The sequence below is a fragment of the Prorops nasuta genome, unplaced genomic scaffold, assembly GCF_024137725.1.
Source record: "Prorops nasuta isolate Cenicafe-Biocafe unplaced genomic scaffold, Cenicafe_Pnas_1.2 PNAS00051, whole genome shotgun sequence".
In the NCBI taxonomy this organism is placed as follows: Eukaryota; Metazoa; Arthropoda; class Insecta; order Hymenoptera; family Bethylidae; genus Prorops; species Prorops nasuta.
This window is the reverse complement of record NW_027116848.1, coordinates 144,576-167,065: the sequence shown is the minus strand read 5'-3', so window position 1 is coordinate 167,065 and position 22,490 is coordinate 144,576. Positions and strand designations below refer to the sequence as shown.

The following is a 22,490-nucleotide window of genomic DNA, read 5'->3' as shown; positions in this document are numbered from 1 at the left end:
TATATGAACGATATTATCGTATATTAAGCGTATTTAATTTCAATGTTTGGAAGGGGTAATTTTTTTTTTACTTGCGATGAATTTCCATTGTGATTGACCTATAGGTTTATCACAGTATAACTCAATAGAAAAAAAAAACGATATTATCGTATTTCTTGGAAAGAGTAATTTTCTAAGATTTTCTTACTTACGATGAATTTCCATTATGATTGTAACCTATAGGTAAAAGACAATAGGAAAAAAAATATCTCTATACGGAGATTATTCGGAGGGTATGGTTCTTCTTATTTTGACTAAGAAAGAATTAACTCCTTATCACATGTAACTTTATATTTGAAAAACCGATAAAGACTTTCTCTCGACGGGATATCCTCGGTGGTGCAGCATTCAGTCCTCAAACCTTCAACAGTACAGTACACATTAAAAAATCATAGAAAATTAATCGATCGTTGACATTGATGGATTTAGCATTTCGTTATTTTTTTCTGGGAGCATTTAAGTTTGCTTTATTTAAATTTTCGTTACTTTCCTGATTTACTTGGTGCATGCCTTCAACAGTGTAGTACACATTGAAAAATCATAGAAAATTAATCGATCGTTGAAATTGATGGATTTATCACTTCGTTATTTTTTTTTCTGGGAGCATTTAAGTTTGCTTTATTTAAATTTTCGTTACTTTCCTGATTTACTTGGTGCATTGTGAGGATTTTTAAGGAAGGAGGAGGATGAAAATCTCTGTACCTACTACTTCTTTTTCTTCGATGAAAGACGTCCTGAATTTTTGTAAGTATACTTGCTTTGTTAAAAAATAGAGCTATTACTATGCGAAAAGTAACAAAATGATTTCAATTATGTCTGAGGTGAGAAATATTGGCTACGCAATCGGAGACTTTCGTCACGGGAACACAAGCTGCGCAAATGGAGCCTGAGGTAGACCTTACTTCGACGAAGCAAAGTGGACCATTTTGATTTTAGATGGAAGAACTAATCAAAATGGTACGATTAGCAGCAGCAGCAACGAGAATAACAACACGCAGAGCCCAGCTATCTCGCTGCAGATTATTAGAAAAAACAAAAAAAAAATGAAGATTGTGAAAAATATGTATTTTAAATAATAATAAAGTTGGTTTTTTATGCCGCAAGGCTTTTTCCCAAAATCTACGTGTATTTATACGTTCCCTCAATTCCTTTCATAATAAATTAATTTTAAAATATGTGTTCTCTCTCTCTCTCTCTCTTATATCTCTCGCGTAAAGGGCTGGGACGTTTGGGTGGAGGGGGGGGGGGGGGATCGAGAGGCTGTCACGTGCTCAATTTTCCCCCCTCCACCAGGGGTGTCACGATTTTCCCCCTCCGCCAGGGTAGTCACGTGATTAATTTTCCCCCACCACCGGGGGGTCACTTGCTTAAGTTTCCCCCACCACTAGGGGAGGTCACGTGCTTAAGTTTCCCCCACCACCGGGTTTTCACGTGATTTATTTTCCTCCACCACCAGGGGTGTCACGTGCTTAAGTTTCCCACACCACCGGGGGGTCACGTGATTAATTTTCCCCCACCACCGGGGTGTCACGTGATTAATTTTCTCCCACCACCGGGCTTCCTCCACTACCCTGGAGTGGGGGTATTTCTCCTACCTTCCCTTCCTCCGCGGAACCCCGATCCCCTCGCCACCCGGTCATAGAATCCTCCTAGCTACACTACTCCCCCCCCCCCCCCCCCCGAGTTAATATCGTAAAAATCACCTTAATATTCCACAGTTGTGATATTTTGGCCCTCTGTCACTTACAATTTTATGAGCATGTTAGAGTAAGATTTTACAGCTCAAGGTCAAAGGAAGCTCCAGAATCACCTTGGAATTCAACCACGAATAAAGGTTAGAAATCTCATTTATTCATCCACTTCCGTTTCGTGTCGATAACGGCATATGTTATATTATTTTATATTAGACTACGCTTTGTAGCTTCATTTTTGTAAAGTGTTTGCTCTGTAAATAAAACTCTTTGTTCGGCGTGTCGATCTGAGTGGGGGCCTTGCCTCTCCTCATTCTCCTCCATCACCAACCCAGGGGAAGACTACGTCATCGGGAAAAATTATCGGAGGGAATACTGCATTTTCGTCTTCTTACTACCGACCAACGAGGGACTTCGACCCGTAAAAGGACAACACCTGGACTTGAGAAGATATACCGAGGTCAGGGTACAAGAGGAGCCACATCCGAGCAATAATAGCGCTATCGTGGAGTCCTCTAAATTCGAGGAATAATTACATCAGAATGGGCTATCGTCACTTGCTCATACTCTTCTACGGCTTTTATCCATCGCTGGTTTGCGAACAGCGACAGCCTCAACTTCACACTACCGCTGGAGCTGACGAAAATATTTAGAGTCGTTCAGGGCAAGGCTTACTCCTGGCGACAGAAAGACGTGAAAACGAGCTATCGACCAGGATCACATAATATCGTGGATCCTCGTAATTATTCGGAAGTACGATCGATATCCGAACCTTTTAATCAGTAGGTGGGGATGATCGAAAATTACCGAAAGTACTGTCTTGTTAGCGACACTCGTATCCTAACTCTTAGGAGAGAAACATTCGTATTCTCTGACACTCAAAGTCGAAACCTCGCTCTGAGAAGACTCGTAATCTACCTCTGAGAAAAGGAAGAATCATATTTTAGTCCTTACGAGAGTAGGACGCGGACTCTAGCTCTTGGAGCCTTATCATTCGAACTTTAGTGATGATGGGAGTCTGACGTGAACTCTGGAGCATCCTGGACCGAACCGACTACCGTTCTTTTGAGGCCTTTTGGACATCTTTTGACTGTTCTTTCCCGCTGATTTCCTATATCCGAGAGGAAGACTTATAGACTACCGAATAGACGAGAGTTTGCGGATTGGTGAGTGCCTCATTCAGGTCGACCATGCCAGAGCTTCACGAATATCCTTGTACATAGTATTTTATTTTATTCCGTTACATAAATCCTCGAGATTTTGCTTTCTGATGATCACGGCCGAATATTATACGGTGATATGCTGAGTTAAGTTAATATATAGAATTTTGGGAGTTAACTGGGGAAAATTAATCACATTTTCTTACAGTTAAGTATCGTTTGGCGGTGTCGCGCACATCGAGGCCTGCCTCTTGTAGGCTCGATATAATTTTCGTATCTTTTGTAGAGTTTTCCGGGATGAAATAGCCCGTGTTTTCGTGAGTTGATGAGCCAAGATTGAGTGTCGTAGGACATCAACTCTATCTCCAGTTCACTTGCCGTTTTGAAGAATAAAGTCTCCGCTTTCGAGGCGTTTGAGCTTAGTAGAGTTTTGTTTTAGTTAATATTTGATTTAAAGAATCAACGATATCGATATTGAGCCATGATCATGGGAACTTTCATGATCATTCATTTAGAGTTTATTGTATCTTTTTTTTGGATGATCTTCATATTAGGTTGTATTGCGTTTCCGAATTAAGTTGTATTATCTTGGCGTTCTCTTTGATGTATTTGTAGAGTTCTATCGTTAGAGAATTATGAGGAAAATTATCTATATCGTGGCGGGCCTAATATGTAATTATTATCGACTTTCTGGGCCTTGTTAAATGAACCTGAGGTATTCTCAACAGTTATAAATCCCAGGAGTTTTGTGAATAAATTTAAGGATTTTTCTTATGTAAATTTTGCCTTTTCTTTTGTCGGATTTTGTATCGCGTTTTAGAGATTCTCGTATCGATATTAGCGAATACCTCTTCTAACCTTGCCCCTCTCAATTATCCAGCTAGAGACAGAGCTAGCTCAGCACTTTGGGGAATTTTAGTTGTCGATTAGTAGATTTTTCGTACCGAATTCAGTTATAGAGAAAACTGGTCTACGTGGACCTGGCGCCCAACGTATCGTTTATAGCGTTATCTGATTTTAGAGTATTCGGATATAGTCGTGTAGTTTACCGCATATGCATACATTGGTTTTTACATGACTTTATTTAATGTATTAGGTCGCTTACAAATATAATTACAGATTCTTATAACATGGGAAATAGATGTAATTTTATTTACTCTAAAATATAAATATTCTGTATTTTCTATAATTGGTAATATGTGTTGCACTATTGTACCAGTTTCACGATGGCTAAACATTCGGCTTGAATCAATATTGAATGGTTTAAGTATAAAACCTAGCTCATCCATAAAATTGATAAAGATTTGAATTGCTCCATATATGAATTTATTATTTTCATATATTTCAATAGTATAATTATTGGTTTTAGTGGTTTTTATATGTTGCCGATGAAAAGCAATCATTGCTTATTTTACAACGACGAAAATATTTCGCATTCTCAGTGTTATTTGTTAAGGATCGGATAAATACAATTAAAGCATCATTATTTATTCTTGATAGTTTGATTTCATCTAACATTTGAAACTCCTAATAATTAGGGTTAACAGAAATTTCTTTGTAATCTTCGCAAGTAGCTCTTAAATTTTGTATTCCCTGTATTATTTTTAAGTTTTTTACCATTTCTTGGCTCAAATTTTTACTTCCGTGGATACAAGAACTAAGCATACCATTTACATTTTCAAATGGAAACGCTGATGTACTCCATAAAGGACCTCACCGCTTTACACATAATGTTAAATGTAATAATTTATGCACGTTATATGTAAATTGGCTATTTCCATAAAGCTCTTTTATATCTCTGACAAATAAACGTAATAAAATTTCGGCTTGTTCTAACTCAGGATTTATTTTAATTGGATTTTTTAATACATTGAAAATGGCTACCACAAATAATATCCAGTGTTGCAAATAAATTTCAGGTAAATATTTACTGAAAATGGGAATAGAGTAAAATAATATTAAATTATAAAATTCAGATGCTTTGTAATGTACTAAATTTATTAGACTGCGTGGCATTCTATTGAAAAAAGATGGTGGATGAATGCTTAGTAATATAGCATCTATTTCATTGATATTCTTTGATATATTCCATTCTTCTGTTTTTTTAAGCCAAAGATTAAAAAATTGTTTACCCACTCCTAAGAGAACGGAATGCATATATTCCGGCAATACACATGTTGACGTATCAAGAAGTGGAAGAGTTGAAATAATGGATTTCCCTTTAACACCTTTTTTATTCGGTATGTTATTAGCTAATACAAAATGAGCTTGCTTTTCGATTCTATCGTGGCTTCGTACCATTTTATCTTCTTCACTAAAAGTATATGCTCGAACAATTCTTTTTTTCGTTTTTTCTTTTTTACAACGTTTTGTCTTAATTTCGCATATATTGCACCCATATCTTCCACTAAAGTACGAAATATTTTGAATTTCAGCTCTTGCTGGTGCATCAGCTATAAATAAAGGAGCAACGACTCTCGAAGTGTAAACTTTTTGCGTAGTAGGACGAATCCATTTGATACCTTCATGAAAACATAGTTTGAGTTTTTCACAGAAAGGCTGCAAAAAAGTATTCATGACCGGCTTATGATTCAAATCATACCAAAGTCCCAAAACTCCAATAAAAGAATCTCTGAGGTATTCAGGTAGCTCTGCTATCATAAACATCAATGGCCAACAATGATTTTTTGAGCTTTTAACCAAAGAAATTCCATCTGTATTTAACATCAAAGTTATATTGAATTCATTTTTATCTGATTGTGAACTTATTCGTATATATTCTCATCTATCAGTAATATCAGATATTATATTTTCTTGATGTTCTGATAACTGTAGTTTATTTGCCAAGTTTCTCTTTTCAAACATGTCTTTAATAACATCTATTAAATCTATTTCATAAAAGTAAGAAGTTACATTAATGCTCATACAGGATGTACAAACTTTCACATCAGCACATGTATTATAATACAAGCAACATTCTTTACAATAATAATGTTTAATGATATGGTACGACGAGGAAGCATCTTCAGCATATTTAAATAAATTATGAAGAGTCTTTGGCAGCTTATTGTTTTTTGGCAAAAGTTGATGTACCATTTTTAAGATATCTTGCAAAGCAGCTTTTGATATTTTATGTCGAACATAAAGATTCAATATCAATAAAACAGCTTTATTTACACTGATATCGATGTCATCGTATAACTTATTCATCTGTTTAAAAATAGAACTTATAATTTCAACTTCTGAGTTATGATTAACTGAAAGCTCATTATCACTATTTTCTGTAGCACTATCAACCAAATTAACAAAATCGTTAAAAAAAGAACTATCAGACATTGTATCGTTTATAGAATTATCTGACAAATAATTTTCTCTCTCCACACTATGACTACTTGATTCACTATCACCATTAGATAAAGAATTTAATAGAAAGTTTTTATAATTAGGTAGATTTGTTGTCATTTCTGCAAAGTTTATATTGATAGGATCCATAAATCCATCATGTAATTTTCGTTGTCTTTTCCATCTAAAGTATGTGCTTCGTGGTATCTAAATAAACATAATTATGAATTAGAAATTTTTATGTACAATTGATAATTACGGTACTTATTTGTAACACAAAACATATATTAAATTATTGTTCATGCATGCATACAGGGTCTTCAGGTTGATATTTCCATTTCTTTCGCTTTTACCTCACAGGGGGAGAAATTGACACTGAATTTCTATTATAGCGCCTTATATTTTCAACTTCATCCCATTGTGCTTGTTCATCTGTAATTAACAATATTATAATAATAGAAAATTGAGATTTACTCATTAGGTTAAAAAAATTAAAGATATTATTACCCTAACAGCACACTTAACTAAAAGTTGACTGAAAGTCGCCTTTTATTAGTCAACCTGAAGTCAACTTGTAATTGTCGACTGTAAGTCGACTCTTCTAGTAAAATTCTGTGTCAACTATTAAAAGTTGACTTGAGGTTAGCATTTACCAGTTGACTTCAAGTCAACTTGTAAATACCGCCTGTAAGTCAATTTTCGCTGTACAGTATACTATATATACAGGGTGTAACGAAACGACCGCCTTTTCTCGTAACTGGAGGTTCGGGGTGACAAACTGAGTGCACGTGTAAAATTTCGTTCGAATCGTTCAAGAGGTTTAAAAGTTATTTCTATTTAAAAATCACCCTTTTTCAGTCCTTTTCGAACGACTTTAACTGCATAATGGAAAGTGGAGAAAGTGAAAAACAATTGATGAGCACCCAGCTAGAATGTAAAAATTACCGATCGCGTGCGGTAATACTTTTGCTATTTAATTCTTTAATCTGGCTATTAGATTAATTTTAAAAATAACAAAATCCTTTATATTACAATTCCAATTCAATTCAGTACAAGCATCATTGACTGATTTGATGGAAAGAGCGAGTTTACGCAATGTAAAGGAAAGTATCAAAAGCTAAGATATCGCGCGAGCGCAATGATAACTTAATAGACAATGCATGAGGGCATTCTCTTTCTACTAACGAAGCTAAAGGGAATGATTCAAAATCAATACATTGATGAAGGAGAAAACTAAACTCACCCATTAAATGTTCTGCAAGTTCCTTTAAATCGAAGTTTTTGAAAAAGCTTCAAACTGGCTCCTCGATGATTTCCAGAAAGCACACTATCACTGATTTTGCATTTAAACACTTGTGAATTTAAACAAATTAGGTATTAACCTACGTTTCTTCAAAACACTGGTGAATTTGACACTTTTGAACTGTTTGAAGTAGGGTGATTAAGAGTGGTCGAAACGAATGATTGATTGTTCTATCTCTCTGTGTCTCTCTTTTCAGCCTACTTCAAACAGTTCAAAAAGTGTCAAATTAACCGGTGTTTTGAAGAAACGTAGGTTAACACCTAATTTGCTTAAATTCGCGAGTTCTTAAATGCAAAATCAATGAAAGTGTGCATTCTGGAAATCATCGAGGAGTCAGTTTGAAGCTTTTTCGAAAACTTCGGTGTAAAGGAACATGGAGAACAATAATGGGTAAGTTTAATATTTTCTATCATCAATGAATTGATTTTAAATAATTCTTTTTACCTTCGTTTGTAGAAAGAAAATGCCTTGATGTGTTTCCTATTAAATTATCAGTGCAGTCGCGTGACATCTTAGCTTTTGATACTTTCCTTTTCATTCCATCTTCTCCCTCTTTCCATCAATTCAGTCAATGATACTTGTATTGAATTGATTTGGAATTGTAATGAAAAGGATTTTGCTATTTTTAAAATTAATCTAATAGCCAAATTAATGAAATAAATAGCAAATGTATTATCGCGCGCGATCGATAATTTTTACATTCTAGTGGGGTGTTCGTCAATTGTTTTTTCACTTTCTCCACTTTATTATGCACAGTTAAAGTCGTTCGAAAAGGACCGAAAAAGGGTGAGTTTTAAATGGAAATAACTTTTAAACCCCTTGAACGATTCGAACAAAATTTTACACGTGCATTTGGATGGTCACCCCGAACCTCCAGTTACGAGAAAAGGCGGTCGTTTCGTTACACCCTGTATATATATATATATATATATATATATAGACAGTAAAACATACCGATCACAAATAAAATGAGAGCGTTTTCCTCTAGTAAGCTGTCCATTTAGCAGTCTGGAAAGGTTCCTGATGCATATAAAATGTGCTGCTGCTCCTTGATGCTCGAGAAGAAGAAGATTAGCGTGTCTGGTCCTCTTGCATTTTGTTAATTGTAGAGGTGCTATGATTGTATTCTCATTCCTCTCAGTCTCTTCCACCATAGTAAAAATATTAATAGAGACATCATTATCTTCCTCAAATTTCGGAATCTGTTTTAATGTAGTCGGAAACGTTATACTTCTAACGTCGAAAACAATTGTAAAATGAGGATATGAAGATTTTCGTTGGGGATGAGTATTCGGTTTTGCCGGATAGAGTGCAGCCGTTACAGCCCATGCAAAACATGTATTATCATCACTGTGAATGTTTATCACAGCCTGTTTATTCTTAATAGATTCTGGAAGCTTGACTGGACAACCTATATGCAGCGGGTTATAATAATTTATATTTATAATTAAATTCAGAATTTTTCCCAACGCCCATCCACTATGACGCTCTTGAAACTCACTCAATTCTTTTAGAATTTTGTCTATTATATTTATATTGTACCAATCACTAAAACTATCAGTTTTGTATAAGACTGCATTGCGGGTTGAGATATGTTTAATATCACTAATCTCTTTACAAATAAATTGGCCGTTAAAGATGCAATTTATCTTAACTGCGTTCACGTTATTAAACACTTTTTCTGTGTAGGTCTGTACTAAGTCTTTTGCACCTGTTAGAAAATCACGTGCTTCTATATAATTATAATTTACAACCATTCCGCTACATATTCGAGATTTAAATGAAGACTCGAGATCTTTCCAAATAAGCTTTATCGCTCCAATTGATTTCTTATTTTTTGCCGCATGCAGAAGTAGACGTTGGATAGTTGTATTTCAGCCAGATTTTTGTGTACTGTATCGGGAGCTGCAGATCTATTAGCATCTCTTAAACTTCGACTATAATCACGACACTTGCGTACCCACTCATGATAATTATGCTGATTTCCTAAGTCAGGATTCTTGAGAGTATGATTCAAACAATAACTCTTATCCTTAGCTGCTCTAAGTAGAAGACGCTGTATTTGTGCAGTTTCTGCAACATTTTTTTGCAGCGTGCCTATAGGTGCGTTGCGATTAGAGATTCTGAGTTTATGAATATATTCACGACACTCGCGTACCCACTCGCGATATTCTTCTTGCGTTTTCAAAACTATTTCGTAGAGACATCTTTTGTTCTTTTCTTCGAGAGGACTAATCAAGAACTGAGGAAAAGTGGGTGGGAAACTGAGCTCTTCAGATAAAGGATCTCTGAAACACTTCAGGGGGTAAGAGAACATTGAGGATAGGTAACGACATGTTAGAAAATAGATGCAAGCGTTTTTCAGTTATACATATATTCCAGATTTTTGCTCATACATATATTTCATATAATACACATTTTTTAAGGCACATACACCTTCATGATTCAAACATGCTGGAAGATGTGAATTATGCAAGCTATCTTCTAAATCAAAATCCCCCCACATAAAATTATCTACATTAGTTATTTCTAAATTACAAATATCTCTTAACCAATTTGTATTTTCAATTCCTTTCACAAAAATCTCATCCTCATCATCATAAATATACTTCCTTATAATATCTTTATATTTATAGTAGGGTGAGTAGCCATCCGCCCAATTTAAGCAGTGATAATTTAGAAAGAACCAGCTAAAAAAGAAACATTATATTAAACAAAAATAATATATATTTTTTCTTTTTCATATACTTACTCTGTCCGCTTTCGCTCCTCTTCACTTAGCCACGAATATGAATAGGGCGATGAAAATAAAATATGGAACACTTTTTGTTCTTGTATAACAGCAAATTCTTTGATTATAAATGACTTATCCGTCAAACGGAATCCTTGAAAATCAACGAACGATGGTGCCATTATGCCTACGTTTTTTATACTAAAATAATTCTATTTAAATATGAATTTTTCATGAAAATATCTCCCTCACTTCAAGCTAATTGTTCTTCAACCCTCCTACTACCCTCACCATAGGTCAAAACTATCTCCCACTATACGTAGCATAGGTCATTGTTCGAGATCGGGAGGAGCAAAAATGCTGAGAAGTAGATTCCACATTTTTTGCTATATCTCCCTGTCTCTATTGCGTTCACAGGGGACGGCTAGACCAACAGCGTGTAGCCGCTCCACCTGTCTCTCTCTATCTCGCACCGCGGCGCGCTTGCGCGTCTACAGGCCCTGGCGCGTCGCGGCCGCGGCACAGATTGCGCGCCTGACCACTAGGTGGCCAGAGCCACGAGCAGCTCTCTCGCTGGCAAGTTTCGTGCCGCGGAATTATATAGATGGGTCCTTGATAAGGACCCATCGCACCTCAGCCTTGCTCGATCGCTTAGCAGGAGCAAAGCACCGCAGCACCTTTTTGAGCCTTTCGGCACCACCGCCTCCACGGCATTTTTTGACGCCTCCACCAGGGCAGCAAACGAGCGCCTCCACCGGCGAACTCTACGGATCGACTAGTTTGGTAAGTATCACCCAACCACCCACCGCCTACCAAGACCCCTCTGCGGCAATATCCTCCCTCCTAAGGGAGATTTCTCCGGGTACTTCCCGGGAGAAGTTAAACCCTCTCCTTCCCCTCCACACTGCCTCCGAGGACTACCTCGGACCCAGTGTTCCGACCCTCAAGTCCAGGCAGTGATGGGAACTTGTGGGAATTCGGTATCCCCACCATACCTCCTCGAGGGAACTAACACAATCGTATGTCTCGTACGTGTGAGCCGAGTCTGCTGCACTCGGCTTGAGTCGCTAGTGCTTTAAGCGCAAGCGCATGTAAAGCCATCATCGGCTGAGTTCGGTGGACTTCGGTGCATGTCGGGTGTGCAAGCGTGATACACATAGATCTCTCTGTCTTTCGCGAGTCCTCGATGAAAGTTATCCTTCCTTAGGCGATCAGCTGGGCTGCTAGAGAAGGATAGCGACTATTATATTCTCCCTCTCTTTCTCTTCTAAGTTTAATTCGACTAATTTATGACTCTCCAAATAAAATCTCCTCGATCAATATTTTTGTTTAGCTGATCAGCTGGGCCGCTGGAGAAAAATAGCGACTGTTGTCTTCTCGCTCTCATTCTCTGCTCAGTTTAATCCGATTAATTTATGACCCTGCAAGTAAATATTGATAGAAGTATTCATTTTTCTGAACGCTGTGGGGCTTGGAAAAATATAATTTCTTTCAAGCTAACCTGGAGAAAACGCTTAATCAAATTTTCAATGTATACGTTTTAAAGGGAAAAATTTGTAATTTATTTCTGTAAAGTTAATAAAAGCATAAGCATAAATTACAATAACATATAGCAGTACAAAAGACTTCTTAAATTTAAGAGAATTGAAGAACTTTTAATGCTCCTTTATGTATATATATTTTCAGCCGGATATATAAATGTAATTACTATCAGACTTTTCTTACCTAAATATGTATTTCGCTGACTAGAATAAATTTATATTATGTAATTACCTCTTCGACGATTCAAGACAAACATATGATCTAAGACTTATTGTATTTGGCTAACGAATGTACATATGTAGCGTTGAAACATGTAACTCTTCCATGTAATTTCTGCGTTCCATTGTGATGATTCTGTAATAGATTTCATGCATTTATTTCTTGTTTACTTTCTCGAAACAAATATGTATTATAACCTAATCTGTACGTCAAAATTATTTATGAATATAGGATAATATGTGGAAACGTTATAGGGGTAATATAAATAAGAAACATCATTAATTCAATTTAATTATATTTATTTAAAAAAGAAATATTAATAATAATAAAATACTCGCTCGGCATATGGCCGAGCGAGTTCCCGGGGCTCTTCCTCCCTCACTTCCCGGACCCGGCTTAAAAACTGCCTCCGGGATTGTCCGGCAGAGTATGGGCGAACTGAAAAAGAAAAAAAAACCTTTACTTAGTAAAAATAATAAACTATTTAAATGAAAAGTAAGAAGATCGAAATCAATTGTAACACGTGTCGATCGTAACATTAAAATTTATGGCTCTGTCCGCTAATGAAAATTAAAATCGTTTAGTCATGGTCTTGAATATTACAACTATTACAAATCGCTGTAATTAACACGTTAAGCGCCACGTCGGTCCCTAGGGACCGACGCTAGACTTTCCGTTCAGGCCACGTCGGTCCCTACGGTCCGACGGCAGACTTTTCGTTCTTCTATCGCGGCGCGTGTGTCCGTCTTTGCATACTTGTGAGACTGAACATTTAAATTATGCGATATCGGTTTTAGTTTGGTCAATGCTTCAAGGAAAAGAATATAATACTTAAAAACATTAATGTAATTTATTGAAACAAGATAAGCAGCCCGGCAGAGCCCGCCTGACGGCTAACTGTGGCCTGAACGGAAAGGCACGCAAATTCGGCGTGGCGCTTAACGTGTTAAAAATGTTTCACTACAATTGATTCCGGCCTCCAAAATTGCTCTTCGTTGAGACTTATAAGTTGACATTTTTTAATAATTAATATCTTCATATCTTACCAACATAGCCGGGTCTTTCAGCCCGGGCTGGCCGGGTCACCCTCTGCCGCGGGGGTTGTCGCTGCGGCGGCGGAGGTGGTTGTTGTTGCTGTTGCGGATGCTGCTGCTGCTGCGGCGACGGCGGAGGCGGCGGAGGTGATTGTTGTTGCTGCTGGTGCTGCTGCGGCGGCGGAGGTGATTGTTGCTGCTGCTGGTGCTGCTGCGGCGGCGGGGGAGGCGGCGGAGGTGATTGTTGCTGTTGTTGCTGCTGCTGCTGCTGCTGTTGCTGCTGCTGCTGCTGCTGTTGCTGCTGCTGCTGCTGCTGTTGCTGCTGCTGCTGCTGCTGGAGCTGCAACTGCTCCATCTTCGCCCTTAGCTGTTGCAGCTCCAGCTGATAGTTTTGCAGCTTTTGCTGCTGCTGCTCCTGCTGGCGGTGCTGCTGCCGCAACTGCTCTTGCAGTTGGCCTAGGCGGTCCAGCAGCAGCTTCTGCTGGTTCTCCATATCTTTATGGTGGTGCTGCTGGATCCGCCTATCCTCTGCCCTCTGCTCCAACAGCTGCAGAATTAATTCCCTCTCCGTATCTGCAAAATAATTATATATTATTTAAAAATTATATTTTAAAATATCTTTAGTGTAAAATGTGCGTTTTTACTTACAAAGAATGGAGTCTTCTTCCGATATGGCCCTGCGAAAAATCAAAAAAGTAATTAATAAATAGTAATAATAATTTGTTTAAAGGGTTCTGAGATTAATTGTTAATAATTGTAATCATTAATGTAAAAGCTAATTATATTTTTTCCGTTAATTTTGAAAAGTTCTATATTTTGTGAACCGTACTAATATGAATTTATTTTAAAAGTGATTGAAGGTCAAAAGATTGGTTTTGTAGAAGTTACTGGATTTAATTTCATAAAAGAAATCTTTAAAAAATCAAAATTTATGCTAATTTAATATTACATGCAATAAACACAAAGGGGATAAATTCTAATATTTTACAGTGATATGATATCAATTTTAAATGTACTTACATGATTTTATTTTCCTCTGTTTTGACACCTGTCACTGTCATAAGTTATAATACGAGTGAGCAACGATTATATTGTCTCTTCGTATCTTCTACAAATAAATATACAGGGTGTCCTATTGTTTCTCTGACTTTAGTGTTAAGAAATCATACATGTTTGGAGTATATGATTTCTTAAGGAATCAGCTTTTCTCCTGTTTATTTTTGTTGTGAGTAATTAGCTGACTACCGTGTATATAAAGTGTAAACAGTATTACTTCAAAATATAGGAATACAGCAGGCCAGCATTTAATAAAATTACTGGTGTAGATAATTCAGCACCCCACGTAATTTTGTTACCTAAAATAATGTTGATTACTAGTAAACATGAAAAAGTATAATATTTTAAAATATGTACGCAAAATCAGAAAATATAATAGCGGATGTCCACTCAGAATCAGTCTATCGATTGAAGATTTATAGATAAGCGTGGATAATGAAATAATGAATAATGACATTCTTAATTCAGAGCAAATTTGAAGCATCCAAAAATTCTATAAGATTTGAAAAATGTTTCTTCATTATTTCTAAGTACACTCAATCCTCAAAAGTGTGCGTAATATATTTAATTCCTGTAAAAAGGCGAACGGTCGAGTACCTAGGGCGCGGGACTGTTGAACCTGTGGTCGCAGGTTCGAATCCTTGCGGAAAAGTTAATATTTTTTTTTAAATAATTACTTGCTTATAATGTAACAGTCTTGAAATTAACTACTTTCCGTAAAAGTCGTATCGCTGCCTTTATTTGTAAACAATAATAAATGTATAAAGGAACTTACAGCCGCTGTCTCTTGGGCAGTTGCCTTAAACGTTTTAAATTGGTAGCATATATCTTATCAATTTTGAAAGTTTGTGTTGAGAAGTGAAAAGTTCTGTTTTGCATCTGTGAAAAATGTCATCAAGTCCGGTGTCGAAAAGGATGAAAATGTCTTCTAGTCCGGAAAACAAGAAGACAAGATGTAGAAAGAAGTTCCAATATCAGTGGTATGACAGTAATCCATCTTGGAGGAAATGGGTACAACCGGTCCCTGAAAATGAAAGTAAGTTTCATTGTTTAATTTGCAAAAAATCCTTAGATTGCGGTCATTCGGAAATCGGGAAACACGAAAACTCCAGTATTCATAAAAGAAACGCAGAAAATTTTGAATGCCGCAACCTCCCGGGCACCTCTACTACCTTTTCAGACGTTGAAAAGGAAGTAAATATTGATTTTAATGATCGCGTAAAGGCGGCTGAAATTAGATTAGCTACTTTTTTCGTAGAACATAATATTCCGTATGTATCGAGTTCCGCGATGATAGATATTTTTAAAACTATAGGCAAGGATCCGCACGTCCTTCAAGCCATAAAATTAGGACGTCACAAATTATCGAAAATTGTGAATAACGTCGTTTGTCGCGAAGAAACGAAGAGTCTCACAGAAACGCTACAAAATACAAAGATTTCTGTATTCGTTGATGAGACATCGGATATAACGAATGAAAAATGGTTCTCCATAATGGTACGGTACGTAGAACCAATAACATTACAGATACAAGCGCGCCTCTTGCAACTAATTAATCTTGATGCAAGAGATTGTTCAGCGGAAAAATTATTTACCGCATTTAATAACGAATTGATTAAGAAACAAATTCCTTTAGTTCAAGTAATAGCGATGAGCTGCGACAATGCATCGGTTATGATCGGAAAAAATACATCGTTTCGTACAAAAATGTTAGAAAAAAATCCGAGAATAATAACAATTCCGTGTATATGCCACGTATCAGCACTTGCTGCATCTGCAGCATGTAAAACGCTTCGTTCGTTTCCCGAGGATTTCGTAAAAAATATAGTAAATTTTATAAACGGTAGCCCTAAAAGAACGGCAATTTTCCGGGAATTTCAAAGATGTTTCACGGATAAGACAATCAATCTTTTGAAACACGCCGAAACTCGGTGGCTCACTCGCCACAAGTGTATTGATCGCGTAATAGAAAATTGGGACGTGTTAAATCATTTTCTGTTGGAACTGTCGTCTGAAAACAATAGACAAGCTACCGAATTGCACAAATGTATGCAAAACGCGGAGACTAAAGCGTATTTATATTTTCTGCGTTTCGTTTTAAATAAATTCAATGCTTTTAATGCAGAGTTTCAATCTCGCGATACAAAAATCCATTTATTACAGCCGAAATCGGTAGAACTTCTAATTTTCATATTAAGCCAATTCTTGAAACCTGCATTATTAAAATGTCTCATTGATGAAGACAATTTCCGTACAATAACTTTTTCGCGTGAACAAAATATTATGGAAATAGAAAAAATAAATATTGGTATCGATTGTAAGGATTATTTGCAAGAGAAATTGGACGAAGGTACTTTAAGTATACTGCAAGCTGATCACATCAAATAAAATTGTTTGAAATTGTTAATGAAAGCTGCAGATGAAATCCGTAACCGTTTTCCAATGGATGCTCCATTTTTCAAATACCTAACAATTCTTTATTACAAATGCTCTCTTTTCGATTCGGATCGTGATTCATCAGCCACCATATTATTAAAAATTAATAATTTATTCAATATTGGAAACGAAATTGAATTAAAACAAGAATGGTTTTCTCTACATAACAATGAATCGGTAAATCAAAAGGACGCGTGGTCTAAAATGTCTTTCGATGACATGTGGATTAAAATATCGCAAACTACATGCGAAGGAAAGGAAAAGTATCCTCAATTGAAATCTCTTTTAAATATAGTCCGATCCTTGCCACATTCAAATGCAGAAGCGGAACGTTGTTTTTCTATAATACCCGACGTGAAAACGAAAAAGAGAAATCGTATTAGCTCTGCAACTCTAAATTCAATCTGCGTAATTAAGAATTACTTAAAGTGTACAAACAGTGATAGCATTACAATGCCAATAAATAATAATCACTTAAAATTAACGGAAAGAAGTAATTTATATGCAAAAAGTTATGTAGAGAATGAAAGAACTTTGACCATTCACGCGTACAAAAGTGACGACGATGATGACGAAGATGATTTACTTAACACTGAATGAAAATATGTCTGACGGGTTCGACAAAGTTAAGAAAAAGAGCAACATATGTCTGACGGGTTCGACAAATTTAAGAACAAGAGCAAAATATGTCTGACGGGTTCGACAAAGTTAAGAAAAAGAGCAACATATATCTGACGGATTCGACAAATTTAAGAACAAGAGCAAAATATGTCTGACGGGTTCGACAAATATTACAAGATATACATAAAGCAATCACAAGCTTTGCAATTTCATTTATCGAGTGTCTGACGGTTTCGACAATTCGTGAATTCAGGGTTTTTTAGTGGGTAGGTGCTATCATAAGAACCATGTAGCCCGATTTCAACATATTTACGATCGTATAAATAAGCAGTGAATTACATTCATTTGTAAACATTGTTCTCTGTCTTGAATATGTTAAACGGCACAGGCATGGAGATAGTGAGTCCCACACTACTCAGTAAACGGTTGCAATATACAATTACTATGAAATTTTGACCGATCAATATGAAAAATTTATAAATATTTTTCATCCAATATTTCAATATATTTTGTCGTTTATAAATAAATATTTATTACTAATAATTGCATAATAGCAATGCAATAAGTATATATTCGTTGCACAAAATAATTTGAAATATTGAATGATAGAAATTTGTATTTTTCTCGTAATATACGATCAATTTTTTCAGTAACTGTATCTTCCCGTGTTACTTAGTGTGCTACGACGCATTTTTCCCTTAAAAAAAAAAAAAAAAAATCATTTTTGTTTTGAAATAACTACGCACAAATTTCACATGACTTATTTCATGTAAATTATCGTAGTCGTAAACAAAAATGCTGAAGTAAGTAATTTTATTATATAATAGCATATTTATTTTATGCAATATTTTTCTCTATAAAGGATTAGTGATTGCATCAATTTTTCCTATAGATAAATTGGATGTGTACATATATAAATACTTAAATGTAAGGATTATAATACAATGATAACACAGATATTATATTATAATACATATTTATTTCGAGAAAGTAAACAAGAAATAAATGCATGAAATCTATTACAGAATCATCACAATGGAACGCAGAAATTACATGGAAGAGTTACATGTTTCAACGCTACATATGTACATTCGTTAGCCAAATACAATAAGTCTTAGATCATATGTTTGTCTTGAATCGTCGAAGAGGTAATTACATAATATAAATTTATTCTAGTCAGCGAAATACATATTTAGGTAAGAAAAGTCTGATAGTAATTACATTTATATATCCGGCTGAAAATATATATACATAAAGGAGCATTAAAAGTTCTTCAATTCTCTTAAATTTAAGAAGTCTTTTGTACTGCTATATGTTATTGTAATTTATGCTTATGCTTTTATTAACTTTACAGAAATAAATTACAAATTTTTCCCTTTAAAACGTATACATTGAAAATTTGATTAAGCGTTTTCTCCAGGTTAGCTTGAAAGAAATTATATTTTTCCAAGCCCCACAGCGTTCAGAAAAATGAATACTTCTATCAATATTTACTTGCAGGGTCATAAATTAATCGGATTAAACTGAGCAGAGAATGAGAGCGAGAAGACAACAGTCGCTATTTTTCTCCAGCGGCCCAGCTGATCAGCTAAACAAAAATATTGATCGAGGAGATTTTATTTGGAGAGTCATAAATTAGTCGAATTAAACTTAGAAGAGAAAGAGAGGGAGAATATAATAGTCGCTATCCTTCTCTAGCAGCCCAGCTGATCGCCTAAGGAAGGATAACTTTCATCGAGGACTCGCGAAAGACAGAGAGATCTATGTGTATCACGCTTGCACACCCGACATGCACCGAAGTCCACCGAACTCAGCCGATGATGGCTTTACATGCGCTTGCGCTTAAAGCACTAGCGACTCAAGCCGAGTGCAGCAGACTCGGCTCACACGAACGAGACATACGATTGTGTTAGTTCCCTCGAGGAGGTATGGTGGGGATACCGAATTCCCACAAGTTCCCATCACTGAGTCCAGGGCTCTCGGAAGAGTCGGGTAGCGGAAGGGGTAGAATTCACCCTAGGGGTTGAGGTGGCTCGGAGCCACTATAGCTCCAGTGTTGCCAGAAAGTAGACCGTCGGTCTACAGAATTTCCCTCTCCACTTACGACCACAAATGCAGGCTCGTTTGCGTGAGCCATCCCCGCTACTACCGCTGCTCGATGGTCACGAGCACAAGCGAAGCGTCCATACATGCGTCGACTAGCTTCGCTCGCTCCCGGCTATCCTCGCATTAAAAAGAGAGCGGAGATACTTTCTCGAACCTCTCTGTCTTTCTCGCTGTTAGCCGTCTAGCAGAAGATTCGAGGCAAAATCTTTCCGCTTCGCTTTGCCGAAAATCTACGAATCTTCGATGTTATTTACATTTGCAGGACAATGCCTTTATTCATGTTTTTCAGCATATTTATTTATAAGCATTGACTTATTTAAATCAATAATAAATTAAGGAAATGCGTATTTGATATATAATAATTATTTTAACTACAAATTCTTCGTTATATTTCGTTTATTTCCGTAAGATCTGCATTTCTTTAATTTATTATTGATTTTTGTGAGTCAATGGCCATTAAAAAAAAATTTAATAATAAAAAAAAAAAAAAAGCACCGAGCGGGAATTGAACCCGGACCCACGAATTGCAACGCGGTTACCTTACCGCCTGAGCCACGAGACTTCTTCGATGTATCATAAACAGAAAGTCTTCATACAGACTTGAAATACCGTATAAATAAACGATCAACTGACAGCTTTATTCATTATTATTCTGTCATAATGGAATAAAAATTGAAGAATAACTATATGTTGAATTGTTTTCAAAAGTTTTTCCAATAGCCAAGAACGAAGATATATAATCAACGCTCGCAGCATTGGCATATTATGAGTGCGATAAGGAGCGGCTATCGGACTTCTCTCTCTCTCTCTCTCTCTCAGTCACATCTTTGTTTTCCTTCTTCCTTTAGGGGAAAGCACGTGCGTTTATTACCAAAACAATTCTTACCACAGAAATATTATGTTCTGTAATGTATTTATATGTACACTGACATTCATCGAATCTGCTCGTGAAGAATGGCCTACTAGATTTGTAACTAGCTGGACAGCTTCAGGTCTCTAGTTCTCACCAAAGCGTAAAACGTCACGGTGACGTCAGATGACGTCACGATGACGTATAGGAGTCGTGGTGGGGAGAATAAGGAGAATCTGGTAAATTGCATATACTCGAGTGTAGCGGTTGACCGTCTTACTTTTGTCAAAAGTATATCATCTCGGGATAAAATGGTATAGTAAGAATTTTCTTCTTTCTCTGTCTAATAGCATAAGAGTGAGAGAGAAAGACATATGATACCCCATGTGCCCATTGATTCTGCTCGAGCACGTTTTTGGTATAGTGATAGGAATTTTGGTATACTGATAGAAGCGGTAATAATATAGTAATCAAACGACAGATCAATAAAAAGAAGAGGGCATATTCCAATGAGTGAAGTGTCAAAATGTGCAACTTAACCTCTGTAATTTGTATTAATTTATTAAAATAACTTGTAAGTGATGAACTTTTAATAAAATCATATTAAGTGTTATAAATTTGTATAAAAAATATGTATTTTATTTTTAACCTATTATTGTGTAACATATGGTGTATAAAAATAACTGAAAATATATATTTTAAATTAAATTTATGTTGTTGATATTTTGTCAAGAATAACACATCATTAACTTTTATATTAATAATAAGGAGCTATATTCTTGAGTCGTAAAGTCCATTGGAGCTTGCAAGTCAACTATGGATCCCAAGCTTACAGCAATAAGATTCTACGAATAAAGAAGATGCAATTCATTATTAAAATAGATAATCGTTAACTCAGATTTTTTTGCAGAAACCTAATATCAATAGTGACAAGCCTTCGTATCTATTTCCAATTGATGATGCTGGAAGAGAACCTCTGAGAGCTCCTGACAGCTCAACTGCCACAGGTCCAAGAAACAGCTATTTACGTAAATCTGTCCAGTGTCATGCAATACATTATCCAGAAGCCATTCTGCTATTATCCAGCTAATGTTTCTACGCAATATAATTAATTTCTTATTAATTTTCAAATATACTAAATATGTAAAGAAGAAAAAGCCAATATATTAAAATCCATTTACTTACACTACATCTCATTACGTAACCATGAGTGAATATTGTTGAATGGTGACAGAACAGTTTATAGTTGCAGAATAAGAATACATTCCTGTTGTGGGTAATGTTGCTGGGTCCTTTTGTTCTTTCGCAGTATCCAAAAGCAGCAAATTTGCAATGATTTTACAATTATAGCCTATATTCGAAGAAAACTTTAATACTTAAACTTAAATTGAAGAATATTCAAATGATTAATAGTAACTCCTTACGGATTGAGATATCTTGCATTATTTTCAATTTCTGCTACCAGTGCGTATAGGCAAATTCAGTGGTAAATTGTTATTCTCATCACTTAGAGCTTGTTAATCCTGTAAGTTACGTAGCACTTTAAAGTGGGCAAACAAATCCTTACGTTGCATTATATTAGTCTTCTCTTCCTTCGCTAACTTTTGAAAATTCATATATTACTGTTATCCACGAGTATATTTACCCAGTGGCTGAAAAATATTAGAAAGAGTATGAAAATTCATTCTTAAAAGTAAGCATAAATTATTTCCATATTCATAAAGTTATACATACCTATTCTATTATTTAGCTGGATGTTAGCTGCCACGAAGACATCCATATGCAATGTGCCTGCCCTCCTTCCTTTTTAATCCAGTGTATTATCCTAATAGTTTGCTGCAGGACAGTCTTAAGTCAGAAATAGATTGAAGTGTGATAATTCGGTTCTACTTTCTCTTTACCCTGGCCTACCATGAGGAGATACTCTTTTTTATCTTGATTTTTCATAACGTAAATGATAAATAATTATTCCTGAAATAAAAACGTGCACACACACATATGTTTATAAGTCGTTATTTTCTAGGACCATTTCAGGGAAATTTTGATTAATGCCGGGACCTTTGGCACATTTGAGGACGGTCCTCTCAATTATTTATATACAAAGTAATATTTGAAGACCAGACCTATTAATTCCAATGTTATATTATGTTACATACTGGCACCAAAATTGATGCATATTAGCTGTATAGTAATAAGACCGGTCCTAACAATCGTTTATATAGAATGTGTCAATTTAGGACCTTAGGGAGTTATTTATTTCAGAAACAAATATCTTAATACTTTTCTTCGTGGCTTAAATGGAGTAATTAATGGTAGTATTGGCTTGACTTTGGGTATAACGCTGAAGTTCAGATAATATG

At 35.9% G+C, this 22,490-nt stretch overlaps 2 protein-coding genes and 1 pseudogene across 2 annotated transcripts; 1 reads left to right on the top strand and 2 right to left on the bottom strand.

Moving 5' to 3' along the window:
- Nucleotides 1-4,417: 4,417 nt before the first annotated feature.
- LOC136784299 (uncharacterized) lies at nucleotides 4,418-6,352 on the bottom strand (annotated as a pseudogene).
- Nucleotides 6,353-6,363: 11 nt separating this feature from the next.
- Nucleotides 6,364-14,122, bottom strand: LOC136784298 (putative cyclin-dependent serine/threonine-protein kinase DDB_G0272797/DDB_G0274007). The gene is made up of 5 exons (XM_066744879.1): nucleotides 14,082-14,122; nucleotides 13,710-13,738; nucleotides 13,074-13,634; nucleotides 6,586-6,664; nucleotides 6,364-6,439 (listed from the first exon to the last, which is right to left on the bottom strand). Exons 1-5 carry the CDS (start codon nucleotides 14,120-14,122, stop codon nucleotides 6,364-6,366), a joined length of 786 nt encoding a protein of 261 aa, XP_066600976.1.
- Nucleotides 14,123-15,005: 883 nt separating this feature from the next.
- On the top strand, nucleotides 15,006-16,505 carry LOC136784297 (protein FAM200A-like). Its single transcript, XM_066744878.1, has one exon. The coding sequence runs from the start codon at nucleotides 15,006-15,008 to the stop codon at nucleotides 16,503-16,505; it is 1,500 nt and encodes a 499-aa protein (XP_066600975.1).
- Nucleotides 16,506-22,490: the final 5,985 nt, after the last annotated feature.

Excerpts from the sequence above, each read along its gene's own strand:
- LOC136784298 (XM_066744879.1), bottom strand. The coding sequence starts at position 14,122 with ATGACAGTGACAGGTGTCAAAACAGAGGAAAATAAAATCAT. Across the intron at positions 13,739-14,081 it reads ACAGAGGAAAATAAAATCAT|GGCCATATCGGAAGAAGACT; the intron begins GTAAGTACATTT and ends GATTTTTCGCAG. Across the intron at positions 6,440-6,585 it reads TCAATTTCTCCCCCTGTGAG|ATACCACGAAGCACATACTT; the intron begins GTAAAAGCGAAA and ends ATGTTTATTTAG.
- LOC136784297 (XM_066744878.1), top strand. The coding sequence starts at position 15,006 with ATGTCATCAAGTCCGGTGTCGAAAAGGATGAAAATGTCTTCTAGTCCG.